The sequence below is a fragment of the Ursus arctos genome, unplaced genomic scaffold, assembly GCF_023065955.2.
Source record: "Ursus arctos isolate Adak ecotype North America unplaced genomic scaffold, UrsArc2.0 scaffold_16, whole genome shotgun sequence".
In the NCBI taxonomy this organism is placed as follows: Eukaryota; Metazoa; Chordata; class Mammalia; order Carnivora; family Ursidae; genus Ursus; species Ursus arctos.
The window spans coordinates 13,476,695-13,491,753 of NW_026622830.1; the positions used below are offsets into that span (position 1 = coordinate 13,476,695).

General features: G+C 52.3%; 1 protein-coding gene across 4 annotated transcripts in view; it reads right to left on the bottom strand.

Moving 5' to 3' along the window:
- EYA2 (EYA transcriptional coactivator and phosphatase 2) overlaps positions 1 to 15,059 on the bottom strand; it is a 268,408-nt gene that overhangs the window by 14,877 nt on the left and 238,472 nt on the right. For all 4 annotated transcript variants that reach the window (XM_026503660.4, XM_044385868.3, XM_048222359.2 and 1 more), the window contains 4 exons: positions 14,021 to 14,079; positions 8,844 to 9,004; positions 5,108 to 5,222; positions 4,007 to 4,128 (listed from right to left, as the gene is read on the bottom strand). In XM_026503660.4, the coding sequence (XP_026359445.2) occupies positions 4,007 to 4,128; positions 5,108 to 5,222; positions 8,844 to 9,004; positions 14,021 to 14,079 (457 nt within the window). The remainder of the gene's footprint in view (positions 1 to 4,006; positions 4,129 to 5,107; positions 5,223 to 8,843; positions 9,005 to 14,020; positions 14,080 to 15,059) is intronic.

The following is a 15,059-nucleotide window of genomic DNA, read 5'->3' on the forward strand; positions in this document are numbered from 1 at the left end:
AAACAGTGTGGAGGTCCCTCAAAATGTTAAAAATAGAGCTACCCTATGATCCAGCAATTGTACTACTGGGTATTTACCCCAAAGATACAGACGTAGTGAAGAGAAGGGCCATATGCATCCCAGTGTTCATAGCAGCATTGTCCACAATAGCTAAATTGTGGAAGAAGCCGAGATGCCCTTCAACAGACGAATGGATAAAGAAGATGTGGTCCATATATACAATGGAATATTACTCAGCTATCAGAAAGAACGATTACCCACCATTTGCAGCAACATGGATGGGTCTGGAGGAGATTATGCTAAGTGAAATAAGTCAAGCAGAGAAAGACAATTATCATATAATTTCACTCATTTGTGGAACATAAGGAATAGCAGGGAGACTGGTAGGAGAAGGAAGGGAAGAATGAAGGGTAAACAGAAGGGGGAATAAACCATGAGAGACTGTGGACTCGGGGAAACAAATTGAGGGTTTCGGGGGGGTGGGGGATGGGCTAGCCCGGTGATGGGTATTAAGGAGGGCACGTATTGCATGGTGCACTGGGTGTTATATGCAAACAATGAATCATGGAACACTACATCAAAAACTGAAGATGTCCTGTATGGTGACTAACATAACATTAAAAAAAAAAACAAAAAAACGGGCAGAAGATGTGAACAGAATTTCTGCAAAGCAGACATCCATCCGAATGGCCAACAGACCCATGAAAAAGTGCTCAACATCACTCAGCATCAGGGAAATACAAATCAAAACCACAATGAGATACCACCTCACACCAGTCAGAATGGCTAAAATTAACAAGTCAGGAAACGACAGATGTTGGCGAGGATGCAGAGAAAGGGGAGCCCTCCTACACTGTTGGTGGGAATGCAAGCTGGTGCAGCCACTCTGGAAAACAGTATGGAGGTTCCTTGAAAAGTTGAAAATAGAGCCACCCTATGACCAGGCAATTGCACTACTGGGTATTTACTCCAAAGATATAAACATAGTGATCCGAAGGGGCACCTGCACCCCAATGTTTATAGCAGCATGTCCACAAGAGCCAAACTATGGAAAGAGCCCAGATGTCCAAAGACAGATGAATGGATAAAGAAGATGTGGTATATGTACACAATGGAATATTATGCAGCCATCAAAAAATGAAATCTTGCCATTTGCAATGACATGGATGGAACTGGAGGGTATTATGCTAAGTGAAATAAGTCAATCAGAGAAAGACAGTTATCGAATGATCTCACTGATATGTGGAATTTAAGAAACAAGGCAGAGGATCATAGGGGAAGAGAGGAAAAAATGAAACGACGAAACCAGAGAGGGAGACAAACCGTAAGAGACTCTTAATCTCAGGAAACAAACTGAGGGTTGCTGGAGGGAAGGGGGGTGGGGGAATGGCGTGGCTGGTTGATGGACACTGGGGAGAGTATGTGTTGTGGTGAGCTCTGTGTGTTGTGTAAGACTGATGAATCACAGACCTGTACCCCTGAAACAGTACATGTTAATTAAAAAAAAAAAAACACCAGTCCCCTCACACCCATTAGGATAGTTATCATCAAAAAGGAAGGAACAGAACAGGTGTCGGTGAGGATGTGGAGAAACTGGAGCCCTGGGCCCTGTTGGTGGGAACGCATGACGGTGTGGCCGCTACGGAAACAGTATAGCGGTTCCTCAAAAAACGAAAAGTAGAATTACCCTACAGTCCACCAGTTCCACCTCTGGATATATATTCCAAAGAACTGAAAGCAGAATCTTGAAGAGAGATCTGTACACCCGTGTGCACAGCACACTTTTACAGCAGCCAAGAGGGAGAAGCACTGCAAGTGTCCGAGGACAGATGAATGGATAAACGAGATGTAGCACAGACATAAAATGGACTATGACTCAGCCTCAGAAAGGAAGGGGATTCTGACACAGGCTGCTTCATGGATAGGACCCTTGAGGACATTGTTATGTGAAATAAGCCAGTCACAAAAAGACAAATATTCGATGATGCCACTTCTACGAGGTCCCCAGAACACTCACATTCCTAGGGGCAGAAAGTAGAAGGCTGTGTGCCAGGGGCTGGGGGCAGGCAGAAATGGGGAGTTCCTGTTTAATGCAGACCCAGCTTCAGTTCTACAGGATGGAAGGGGCTCTGGAGCTGAGTAGCGGGGACGGTGGCGCAGCAGTGTGAGTGTGGCTAATACCCCCGACTGTGCGCTGAAAGATGGTGACGGTAGTCAGTTTCATGTTACGTGTATTTTACCATAATTAAAGATAAAATATTTAAGAAAGAGGTTTTCAAGAAGCCTGCAAAGGCACAAAGTTGACTACAGTGTGCAGAGAGACAGTGAGAGGCTCACCGAGTCCTGCTGCAGAAGCTCTCATGGCCGTCCGGGGCCTGAATTTCATGATTTTTTAAAGTCTAAAAATCTAAGGGCCTTTTCTGTAATGTTCAGACCTAGAACTTTAGTAAAGGCAAAAACTTCTCTGGGAGAATGCTTCCCAAGTACTGTAGTTCTTGTATGTTTGTGCTAGAGAAAAACAAGGTTAGAAATTTCTAATTAAAAACCTCTTAACTAATTAGATTTTGCATTAGTATATAGTTTTAGGTGATGTAAGAAAACCCAGCCCCTCCCCCCTGAAAACCAGTATGACTTGCCCTGATGATAAATGATACTGTTCGTTTCTAGTTATTAAATTCTCTTATCTGATGGAGGCTCTGAGCCTACGGCTTGTTCTCTTTGTTAATAAGGGAGATTATCAAGCATTAAGAGAGGTGTCAAAGCAGGGTAACACTAAATTGAGACCCTCTCCTTAAAAGAGAATTAAAAAAAAGAAACCCGAATTTTCTGGGTGGTTCACGGTTAGATTCAAGGTTATTTGACAACTTGTACCACCTAAATTAAAATCATCTTTTGTGGGGCGCCTGGGTGGCACAGCGGTTAGGCGTCTGCCTTTGGCTCAGGGCGTGATCCCGGCGTTATGGGATCGAGCCCCACATCAGGCTCCTCCGCTATGAGCCTGCTTCTTCCTCTCCCACTCCCCCTGCTTGTGTTCCCTCTCTCGCTGGCTGTCTCTATCTCTGTCGAATAAATAAATAAAAAAATCTTTAAAAAAAAATAAAATCATCTCTTGTGCCATGCTGTGGTGGAAACTATTTTCCTCTTTTTTTTTATTTTTAAAGATTTTATTTATTTGACAGAGACAGAGCATGAGCAGGAGGGAGGGGGAGAGGAGAAGCAGACTCCCCGCTGAGCAGACCCCCAATGTGGGGCTCAATCCCAGGAGCCTAAGATCATGACCTGAGCCGAAGGCAGATGCTTAATCAACTGAACCACACAGGTGACCCTATTTTCCTCTTCTTAGTAATAGAATTCCATGACTTACCTGTGTTCACAGCACTTAGCTATGGACTACGTTTTCCATCCTCCCTTGCCACCAGCTGTGGCCATGTGACTCAGTGGGGGCCAAAAGGAGGTGAGTAGAAGCACCAGGTATCCTATCGGAGTCCTGGCTTTAAAACATTCGACATGTATCACTCCTTCCTCTTTCCCCTCTTCCCATAAGCCGGAATGACAATGTGGCAGGATTCTGATTTAACCACACATGAGAATAAAACCACAGGAGATGGTGGAAAAACAAGATGGGAAGGACCTGGCATCCTGGGTGAGTTTGAGGACAGAGTTGCCCCACTGGCCTGGATTACTCACCCCTACTCTGCTGACAGGTGAGAGAGAAAGAAGCTTGCATTCTGATGTAAGTCCTTGTATTTGGGGTGTGTCTGTTAACAGCAGCTTTGCAGCTGTCCTAACTAATACCCATACTTTAGACAACAATGGTCTAACCACTTTCTCTGGAAGCTGAGGTTAAAGCGAGGGGTTTGTGGGATTGTTCTGGGGATCTGAGTCAGGCCCACGGACAAGTTCTTCGGCTTCCCCAGTGCCATCTCCCTTAAGCTTCCCAAACGCGGGCTGGAGAGCTAGCCTCACCCTCCCTCCCCGTGTCACCCCGAGATCTGGTTCTCCTTACCTGTCTTGGTTGCACTGTAGATGTTCTCAATAGGAAACACGGAGCCCAGTCCATACAGCAGGACTTTGGCCAAGGCAGGGATCAGCTGAGTGGTAGTAACCAGCACGTTGACACAGTTGGGCCTGAGGACGAAGAAGACCGTGGGTCAGAACACCAATGTGCAGCAAGGCCAGGCCTCCTCACCCCGCAGCATGAGCCTGGAGTTGGCAGGAGTTCTGGCGGCATTTGGAGCTCTGGCTAAGTCATTTTCAGGTGAGGGGAGGCCCAACGATCCTTCAGCTGTTCGTCTCTTTTAAGCCTGAGGCTGCCTGGCACATTGAAACGCAATCCTGTAATATTACTTACAGTGTTAAAGTGTAATACTTATTTAAAACAAAAGTTTCTTGCAAGGGCCCATGCTTACCCAGCCACAGCTGCCTGTCGGGTGTGAGTAATATGGATCAGATGTAGGACAACTGGGAGCGGCGAGGACTGGGGTAAACTGGAGAACACCTGCCGGTTCTGATATTTTGACAGAACCTAGAAACCTGGAGCTATGGATCACTTTCCCAGTCTTTGGGACAAAGCGTGTATCAAACAGGACACGTCAGTGGGGTGGAGCCAACTCGTGGGCCGCCATCTTGTCACCATTCATACGTCAGGTCACAGGAGTTTTGGATACTAGCCCAGTCTTCTTTCTTCTCTGGCTCAGATGATCTTGTTCAAGAGCAAGAGGCAGTTTATTGGGAGGCCTGGGGTGAAACTGGACCCTCCTTACCTTGCAGTTGCCCCCAGATGATCTGCGGCCTACTATAAAATGGTTTTCAGAGGGCTTTGTCGCGACCGGCAGGCACTGTGGGCAACAGCGGAGGGGACAGACCGACCTACTAGGTACAAAAGGTCTTTGGCTCTGCTGGGCCCTGAGACGTCTCAGCACCTGTTTGCTCAGTGGTGGAGCAAGGTGCCCACGGTACCGTGTGACACCTCAGCTTTCTCAAATGTCTGGAAAGTGCAAGTGAGAATTTGGGGAGTCCAATTCTCCAAGCATGGAAATGGAGGAGACGCCGCCCTCAACTGGGAGAAAGTTCAGGGGCAGGAAGGCCAATGGGGGCTCCCACCTACCGGGAATTGATGAGGTTGAGCGCCTTCAGAGAGTGGGTCAGCCAGAGGTCGGTCAGAGCTTCCAGCTCAGCTCTGAGCTGTAGCCAAGTCTCTCTTTTGGGAGCTCCTATCAAGCCTACGGACAAGGGAAATAAAGACGTGGTATTTCTCATTTGAGAGGTCTGGGGGGGGGGATGGTTAGGGAAGGGGAGTCTAGCTACTGGTACCCTAAGGTTTCGAATCAGATGAAACCCAAGGTCAACTTTGTCCAGTGATTTTAATCTTATTTTGGGATTGCCGATCAATCATCCTACCCACTGATGAATCCATTCATCCGCTTACCCACCCCTCCATCCCTCCCCCCCCCCCCCCACCCGTCCACCCAACAAAGAATTCGGGAGTGCCTTCTGTGTGCTCAGTATTGTAGGCACTGCACGTGCAGATGAACAAAAAATGCGGTTTATGGAGTTCATACTGTTACAGTGGAGACGAAAAAATAAAACGATTCACATTTATTGAGTGCTTACTGTGTGTATGGCCTGTGCTTTTACTAGGATTTATTTCATTCATTTTCACAGTGACCCTAGAGGGGGACACTTTTTCTTTTTCTAAATTGAGATATAATTGAAATATAACACTGTGTAAGTCAGGTGGAGAAGCTGAGGCTTAGTGAGGTCGACTGGCTCACCGCAGGAAGCATGGAGACAGGTGCGGCACCCAGGCAGCGGACCTCCAGAGCCCACTGCACGGGCTCTCTAAACCTGACTGTCCGTCTCTCAGCCGTCAAGGCCCTTAAGACAAAGTTCAGCCTCCGGAGCCCCTGCCCCTGCTTGGTTGCTTGTCTCATCTCTTGCCATTGCCCTGCCGTCCTTCCGTTCCCTCCCTAGTGGCCTCCTCTTTGCTGACACACCAAATACGTTCCTGCCTCAGGACCTTTGCACACCTCATCTCAGAACCTGGACCACTCTTCGTATCTCCCCTTCCCTTTTTGCCTAAGTCCTTTACACTCAGCTTCAATGTCATTTCTTCTGGAAGGCCTACCCTGGTCAGATCTCTATTTTACACTCTCCCAACACACTGCGTCTCTCCTTCATAGCACTTGTCACAACTATGATTTAAAACACATTTGTGTGATCCTGTGTTCACTGTCTGCTTCGGCCACCATGCCGCTGGCTCCATGAGGGCAGGGACTGAGCCGGTTTCATTCACCGCTGTGGAACCAGCCCCTGGGCGGCGCTGTAGCAGGGGCTGACGCATGGCTAGTGCCAAGTCCGTACGTGTTCAAGGGAGAAGGGCTTCGCGGCACAAAGTGCTGTGGGTGGCCCCTGGCTTTCTCTCTGCACCTTCCCCACAGCCGTTAGTAACAACACAGACTGTTGTGCACGGTTTACAAGATGCGTCCCGTGCATGCCGCCCCAGGCAGCCAGCTGGTCAACCCCTCCTACTTGGCACCTGCTAGGAAGCATGCTGCAAGCTTCTGTCTGCTTAGCCCCACCCCGCCGCTTCTCCCCAGGCTCGGTCTCCTTCCCCAGACAAGAGCAACTTCAAGAAGAGCTCGCTGCGCGGCGGCACAGTTCTAAGCAACTCCCATGGGTTCACGTTATCCTGACATTTATCCTAGGAGCTGGGCAGCGTCCCATTCCCATCTTACACCCGAGGAAACTAAGGCACGAGGGGGTGAAGTAGCCTGCTCGAGGGTTATAACAGGACGTGGCAGAGGGAGGCGTGACATCAGGCAAAGGCCTCTGAACCCAGCCCTGCCTCCCGATGTTGACTTGTTCAGCCTTTCCTGTTTTCATTATGTGTCTTGTGGATGTCTCTCTTTGAAGCACAATTTCCCAAACCTGGGGGTCCTGGGGTGTGTGGTGATCCCCAGGCTGCAGGCTGCGACCCTCACCAGGCTAGTTCTGCGATGCAGAGAGAGCTGGGGGGGAGGGGAGGGGAAGGCAGCATGCAGAAGCTGGGGCGGGGGAGGGGGCTGCCCACGGTGTCCTGCCAGCTGCAGGCTCCCCTCGCCTGTCGACACACAACACACGGGGCAATTCCCCTCAGCTTAGGGGAGAGCAGAGCAGCCTGACAGGAGCCCCGGGCACTTCCCGGGGCTTAACCTGGATGAGAAGCAGGTGGCCCCTGTTGGCCGACTCCATCTCCGTCTCCTCTCTTCCAAGCACACCTGCTCCCCTCCTCTCTCCACGTCAGGGTGGGCGAGCAAGCAGGCTGAGCCCGAGGCTCTCTGCCTCACTCTCGCAGTCCACAGACTTGGGTGTGAGAGGCCACGGAGTGTGGGCAGAGCTGGTGAAGCAGCCGGCCTCGGACTCCACCGTGGTGGCTCTGCCGCCTGGGCTGTGTGATGCTGGGCAGATTACTTAACGTCTCTGATCCCAGTTTCCACCTTTATGCCACACAGATGAGAAAAGCACTTACGTCATAGGGTTGTGGTAAAGAGCAAATAAGACATTAGATGAAAAGCCCTCATAACAGAGCCTGGCGTACGTGGGCGCTCAGTAAACATTAGCTATTGCCAGGACTGCATTAGGTCAAAGCCATGGACTGATGGTCTATCCGGCAAAAGCAGAAGACACAGTAAAACCTGAAAGACTCCCGAGCAAAAAACTGAAAGGAGCTAGTGATGAATGCGACCATATACTGAGTCCCTGCCTCAGGCACAGAGTCGTGACTTTTGTGACCATTAACAATGTTTCCATAACGCAGGGAGACCGAATTGTTTTTATCCCCATTTCACAGACTTAGACGCTGAAGCTCAGGGAGGTGGCCGGAAAGCGGAGGCTCTGGGCCCGGAAGTGGGTTCTGTCCAGTCTGAGAGCCTAGATTCCTGCCGGGACATCACTCTTTCTGGGGTGGGGGGAGGGAGCCAAGGGGTGTGCGGCGGACACTCCCAGCTGCCAACACAGAGCTTTTCCCTTTATGCGCCCGGAGCTGGTTGCACACATTTTGACAATCAAAACACACCCAAATGCCTCCTGGGGGAGAAGCAGTATCACCTGTTAAGAACCACGGGCCCAGAGAATCCCAGAAGCAGCGATCTAGGGCCTGGCGTTGCAGAGCCCGCCCTGCCTGCTGCTGCCCAAGCCCGCGGCTTTCACCTTGACCGCACGTCAGGGCCTGAACCTTGTGATCCCGACCTGGCTGCGGCCCAGACCATCAGAGCTAGAAGTGCCCCAGGTGGTTCCAATAGGAGAGCCCCGCTTCCGGTCCTTCCCCAACGTCAGTGTTTCCACAGATTACCTGGGAATCTTGTTAAAAAGGCAAATTCTGACCCCGTGGCCGGAGGGGGGCCCGAGAGTGTGACAACGAAGGTGATGCTTACGCAGCTGGTCCTCGGCTCACTGTCTGAGCAGCAGGGGCCGAAGCCACCTGTCCCCCAACTCCAGCAAGTGACCGAGTCGCCCCCCGGGCGTGTCGAACACAGGTGGCCGGGCCACCCCAGCCTCAGGCCACCCTTGATGGAGCTGTGCGGTGGGGGGCCGGCCCCCAGGTCTGCTCCACCGCTCGAGGGCTGCGGGATCCCGGGCAGTCTGCGTTGTCTGATTCCTCAGTCTCCCCCCGACACCCACCCCAAGTGAGGGCGTAGAAATGCTCACGTCCCCTTCCAGAACGCACCCCAAGGCGTGCACGGAGCCACCCGGTGTCTGCACGCGCAAGGGGCCATGGTCACCCTTGACCCTGCCTGGGCCCGGGGTGCGGCCTGAGCAGGGCAGCCCCCCCCCCCGCACCCCCGGGGGCCCGGGCCACTCACCCCCGACGTTGTTCCTGTAGGTGTTGTACGTCTCCTTCACCCGCCGGTAGCGGAAGGCCAGCTTCCTCATCCAGTCCACGCCGCCGTGGACGCCGGAGCCCAGGCACAGGTTGGCTCCCGGGGCCGAGCTGTGGAAGCCGTCGGCGGAGAAGTTGTACGTGCTGGGGGAAGGGGGAGAGACACTGTCGGTGGGCGAGGGGGCTCTTCGCGGGAGACCGCAGGCCCCACGGAGCCCGGGAGCCCCTGCGAGCGGGGCCGAGCCAGGAAAGGCCCCGCCCCGCCCCGCCTTTGGAATTTGAAGCTAGGAGGCAATTGGAAAAAAATGGTTGCAGCTGGTTCATCCTGACAGAAGAGTCCAGGAGAAAACGTGTTGGTTCCCGTGACTTCGATCCCCAGATCGGCGCTGCTCCCTGTTCCCTGCAAGGCCTGGCTGCCGAGCGTCTCTTCCCATTCGGTGACATCTCCGTATCTTTCCACAGGAACCACCGTGATTTTTTTGATTTGTTAAGTTAGGCAGAGTCGACTGCTGGTGTTTTGCCGATACAATCCTCGCTCCGAACGCAGCGTGCTGGCCTGAGACGTGCTCTGTGCGGGCTGGGGACCAGTCAGAGTGTCCCACAAAGCTGACGACAGATGTGGCAGCTGGGAACTCGAACGGCAGAGTGTGGGCGATTCGCCCCCTACAGCAACCAGCACGTGGGAATGAAAACCCCACCGCGCCGGAGACCCCCCATCTTCCTTCCCTGCGCCAGAAGCTCTGCCAGAGGTTTGCAAAATCTCAACGTCTCAGGGGAAAACAGAGCATGACAGGGGATATGTGTATAGCATGACCCGAGGCTTAAACGACGAGTCTCTTCCTAGGGGCACCTGGGGGGCTCAGTCGGTTCAGCGTCGGACTCTTGATTTCGGCTCAGGTCATGATCTCAGGGTTGTGAGATCGAGCCCCACGTGGGGCTCCGCACTGGGCATGCAGCCGGCTTGAGATTCTCTCTCTCCCTCTGTGCCACCCCTCCAACCCCCCCAATGAATCTCTTCCTAGAAAAGAGGAGCAGAAGGAAACAGGTCAGTAGGGTTCTATGGCTGTCTCAGGGTGTGAGTTTGGCTGATTTACCCCCCCTTTGCACTATCTTGTGGTTTCTAGATGTTCTAGGATGAGCTGACGAGTGGAAACAGAAAGATGTTTTATTTTTTACGATGTGCTACAGCGGGAATGAAGCAACACTGGGAAACGGCATCTCACGTACCTCCCCGGACTTCAGTGCCCCCGCTGCTGCAGGGGTCAGAGGGCATTTGGGAAGCGTGAGGTGCTGGGTCCTGCTCCCCGCGGGGCATGTGCCGTGGCCGGAGCCTGAGCATAGCGAGATGGGACGTGCTGCCGTCCCCCACCATTCTTACTCGAGCAGAGGCCAGGCCTTGCTCCTGGACAGAAAACTCCTCCCGGGGAAGAGGCTTCCGTGGTGACAACAAAAACTCTGCAGGAGCCACAGGAATTCCGGGGGCGAGTGTCTCCCACTCAACAGCTAACTGCACCCGGGGGGGTTCCCTGGGGCAGCCACCGGGACACTGGCCCGGGTGACTGGATCCTCAAGGCCCCGGATGTGGACTCTGGTGCGCCTCCTGAGCCGTCTGCAGCCTCGTGCTGAGCAGCAGAGAACCTGGGAGCCACAACAGTCCATTCACCCCGCCATTCCTCCTTGGTCGTGGCCTTCCCAGCAGCGGCCCGCTCTTCCTTCTCAGTTGCTTCAGAAGTCTCTGTGGAAGCCGAGATCAGGTGCTCCCGTGGGTGCTCCCAGGAGATGGGTGCCACGGACGTGCAGGACTTCCCGGGCCAGCCCCGCCACACTGGACCCGCCACGCGAGCTCCCCTGGTGCTGGCTGGGGCGGCGCGGTCCACGGGGCGCAGGGGAGAGTCTGTGACCCAGAGCCATGGTGGCAGGTTAGCAGCTCTGGGGGCTGCTGATCGCAGGGCTGACCCCCGTGAGAGGCTGGTGGTCAGCCCTGGGATCAGCAGCCACCGGAGGTCGTGGCTCCTGGAAGGCTGTCTGGATCTGGTTAGCGAAGGTTCCAGGAGGGAGGCGACCAGCAACGGGACCGGCCCCCGCGGCGGCAGGACGACACTTCAGCACAGCTCGCCGGCCAGGATTCCCAGAGGCTAGGACACGGACATCAGCCGGGTCTTCAGTGGCAACCGCGTGACGGGCTGCCAGCAGCTTCTCCCACGTCCTCTTGAGATTTATGACGTACGCGCCGATCCTCTTCCCTCCGTGCACGTACGGTTCCGTGCAGAAGGTTGGCGTCTACGTGAGTTCCTGCTGTGAGGAATTTGAGGACACCCTCCTGCTTCCGGGGCAGGACACCAAGGGCTCCGGACACGGTGAAAGTTTCCTTTAAGTTACGATGGGAGCCCAGGACTGAGCCTTATGGACCCGTCTCTGAGTAGTGTGGACAGGCCAGATAATTGATTCTTGAAAAAGAACACATACTAAAAACTCCGAGGACACCCTGGGGGAGGTGCCCAGATGTTCTGCCAAGAGAACAGGAGGGCAGGGAAGGATGTCCGTGAATCCTACCTCCCCCACAAACCAGCTGTGTGAGGCTCGGCAGGTTACTCAACCTCTCTGTGCCTCCCATTCCCCAGCTGTGAAAGGGGGATGAGGAGAAGAGCACGTGTTCCCTAGGGTAACTGTGAAGGTGAGGGGGTTTGTGCACGCACGGCGTCGGGACGGGGCGTGGTGCAAAGTAAGGGCATGGCTAAGGTTGCTTTCTGCTGTGGGCCGACAAAAACTAAAGAAGGGGCATTTGATGCTTGGTGCCTGGCACACAGTAGGTACTCGGAAGAGATTTCTTTTCTTTCTTTTTTTTTTTTTTTTAAAGATTTTATTTATTTATTTGACAGAGATAGAGACAGCCAGCGAGAGAGGGAACACAAGCAGGGGGAGTGGGAGAGGAAGAAGCAGGCTCATAGCGGAGGAGCCTGATGTGGGGCTCGATCCCAGAACGCCGGGATCACGTCCTGAGCCGAAGGCAGATGCTTAACCGCTGTGCCACCCAGGCGCCCCTCTTTCTTTTTTTTTTTAAGATTTTTTTTTGTTATTTATTTATTTGACAGAGAGACGGCCAGCGAGAGAGAGAACACAAGCAGGGGGAGTGAGAGAGGAAGAATTAGAAGTAAGGATGAAAGTGAACTTTAGCATGAGCTAGAATATTCTACAATGTTTTGAAAGAGAAGGGATTCACATACTTATCATATAATTAAAAATTAAAACAAAACTTTGAGGCGCCTGGCCGGTGCAGCTGGAGTGTCAGACTCTCGATCTCGGGGATGGATGTGCGAGCCCCGCGTTGGGTGTAGAGGTTACTTAAAGATAAAATCTTTAAAAAAAATTCAAACAAAATTTTAAAGATGCCCAGATGTTTCTGAGGAGAACCTTGAGAATACTGATCTACTCCTTGAGAAGTCTCATTGTTTCAGGTTTTCCTAAAATCTGCCTGCATGCTGCCTTGGAGATGGTTCTGAACTGCATAGGTGGGACCTTTTTTCAAGGAATTTGATAAAAACTGTCTGAAAGAGGTGGAAAAGTCTGGAATAGCCCAACTGTCCCAGGAGTTAAGTGACACAGAGTGTGACCCTGAGCCAGACCATCTTATCCAAGTAGAAAATGTTTTTCCAGGATTGCAAAGACTGAGAAACTAAGGGAATATAACCGGTGGAGACTCAGTGGTAATTAACATGAAACACATCCACAGTGAGGGCAAGGGAAAGCCACTGGCTTTGTCTCACCCGATGCCGAATCCATTCTTTTTTTTTTTTTTTTTTAAAAGATTTTAGTTATTTATTTGACAGAGAGACGGCCAGAGAGAAAGGGAACACAAGCAGGGGGAGTGGGAGAGGAAGAAGCAGGCTCCCAGCGGAGGAGCCTGATGTGGGGCTCGATCCCAGAACGCTGGGATCACGCCCTGAGCCGAAGGCAGACGCCCAACGACTGTGCCACCCAGGCGCCCCCGGAAGAGATTTCTTGAATGAATTCATGGAGAATTTGGTGTCTGCGGGGAAAACCATTCTTAGATCGTGGGTGCTGGAAGTGAGGTCCCCAACAGCTCAGCATGAGACGGCTGTTCGGAGGAAGCTGCTCTCAGTCCCACGCCAGCCAGCTACAGGGGAAACGTTATAAAAATGGAACCCCGGGTGCTCACTGCCATGAAGGGAAGTGTGGTTCCCAGCCATGACGTCGTGGAAAGGACACAATTAACCTTGATCTGGGGTTTATTTACTCCATAAATAGAGAAGCCCTGGCTGGCACCGCAGCCTTGCTCCTTGCCAGTCCTGACTGCGAGGGATTTTCAGAATGGCTAATTAGTGTGAGGCAGGCGCCTGCCTAGCCCCTCTAGTCGTGCTGGGCTCTAGAAAGACTTCCAGGGCCCAGTAACAGAAGCTTTGATTTCTTTTTTGAGAATAAGATGGAAGACACATCGAGGAAGCAAACACTAAGTGGAAGTCACTGGTCCCATAAGCAAAACATCATGTTGTCTAATAATAGTTTTGATGGGCCGAGAGGCATCGGGCTGGGATACTTTTGGATAAGCACAGATGAACGACGGTTCCATTTTTATAAGGTTTTCTCAGGGGCAGGCCTGGAACATTCCAGCCACATTCCTCTGAAAGCTGGCTCGTTTCGAGCAGTTGGGTACCTTATTTCTGGAATCCTTGTCCTAGGAGTGTTTTCCCCTAGAAACTAGACATACCGCTTACTCAGTCAAGAAATATTTTTTTGAGTATCGACTGTATCAACGTTTATATTAAATAATATATGTATGCTAATGAAGCAAACCTTTGAGGAAGGGGTGCCAAACTCTTCGTGGTGGTGATCCTGGGAGGCAAGGTCAGAAGTGGTGTTCGAATTTTTTACAATATGCATTCATTACTTCAGGAAGCAGACAAAAAACCGTCAAGAGATAAACAGAAGCAGAGTCCCAGACAGTCTGTGGAAACCTCAGCCTCTGTGATTGGAGGTGATGCGGGGGAGCTGCAGGGTGGGGGTCAGGGCTGCGACCTTGGGTTCCGAGCCAGGCAGGTCCACTCGTCCTGATAGCCCAGCCCGCCCCTCCTCTCTGCGTCTGGTGAAGAGCACAGTAACCAATCAAAAGGGGAAGTTTGGCTCCCCAGACCCCTCCCCTACCTTAGATCTTGCCCATTGTCATCGGATGAGACATCGTCAACATGGATCTGGTCACAATCCTACGGAGAATGTAGCAAGGAGAGAAAAGAGGGAGAAGGATGACTGGTTAACCTGAGGGAGTTTCTGAGAGTTGGTTTCATAAGCTGAGCACTGCCCTGGGAGTCAGGAGTCCTGAATTCTAGCATGAGAGCTTTGCCACTAAAGGTTGGGTGATTGCTCATTAAGTCTCATCCCTTCTTTTGCCTTGGGGTCCCTTATAAACGAGCAGGTTGGCTGTAAAGGGGAGGGGGTGACCATATAATTTACCATGCAAACCCAGATAGTTTTGCAAGTAAAGGGGGCTGCTGTTAAGATTACATTGGGAGGACAGGCACAGAGCAGGACCACCCCGCTCTGCCCCTGAGTAAGTGAGGACATGGGGACACCCTAGCCCCACGGTCGAAGCCTTAAGCCTTAATCCAGGTTGTGTCCTCTGCTCGGAAGGCTCTTCTGCCTTCGTCCGCTTAGGGAGCCTTGTAATCGTCAAGCATTCCCTTCTGGAGGTCCCCCCTTCCCCAGCCTCCTCTGTGTCCCATGCTCTGTGATCAACATTGATTGGTACTTATTATAATGTATCATGTATAATGCTTGTCACTCAACAGACTCCAGTGCCATGCTGCTTCCCGCCGCTCACAGATCTCTCAGTTCTCTCTGGGGAAACACCTTAGCACGTGTGAGTTAAGACCTAGGGGAGGGGATGACGCAGGTGGGCACATGACCCAGGCCCGACCGATCGGAGAGACCCGGGAGCCTTCCGGCTTCAGTGATTGTGTCAAAGACAAGCATGTGGTCTAAACTGGACCAATGAGAGCCGGCCTGGGACCTCGGCTGAGACCTTGGGAAAGGGGCCTCCCCTTCACTGCAGCCAGCAGATGGTGGGATTAAGCCTGGAGAAAAGCAGATCTGAGAGCTGGAGACAGGGATGAGGCCCTGATCGCAGTATTGGTTCCCTTGGATCGAGCCCCGCTGAAACCAGAAACCAGGCCACCCTGACTGTGGC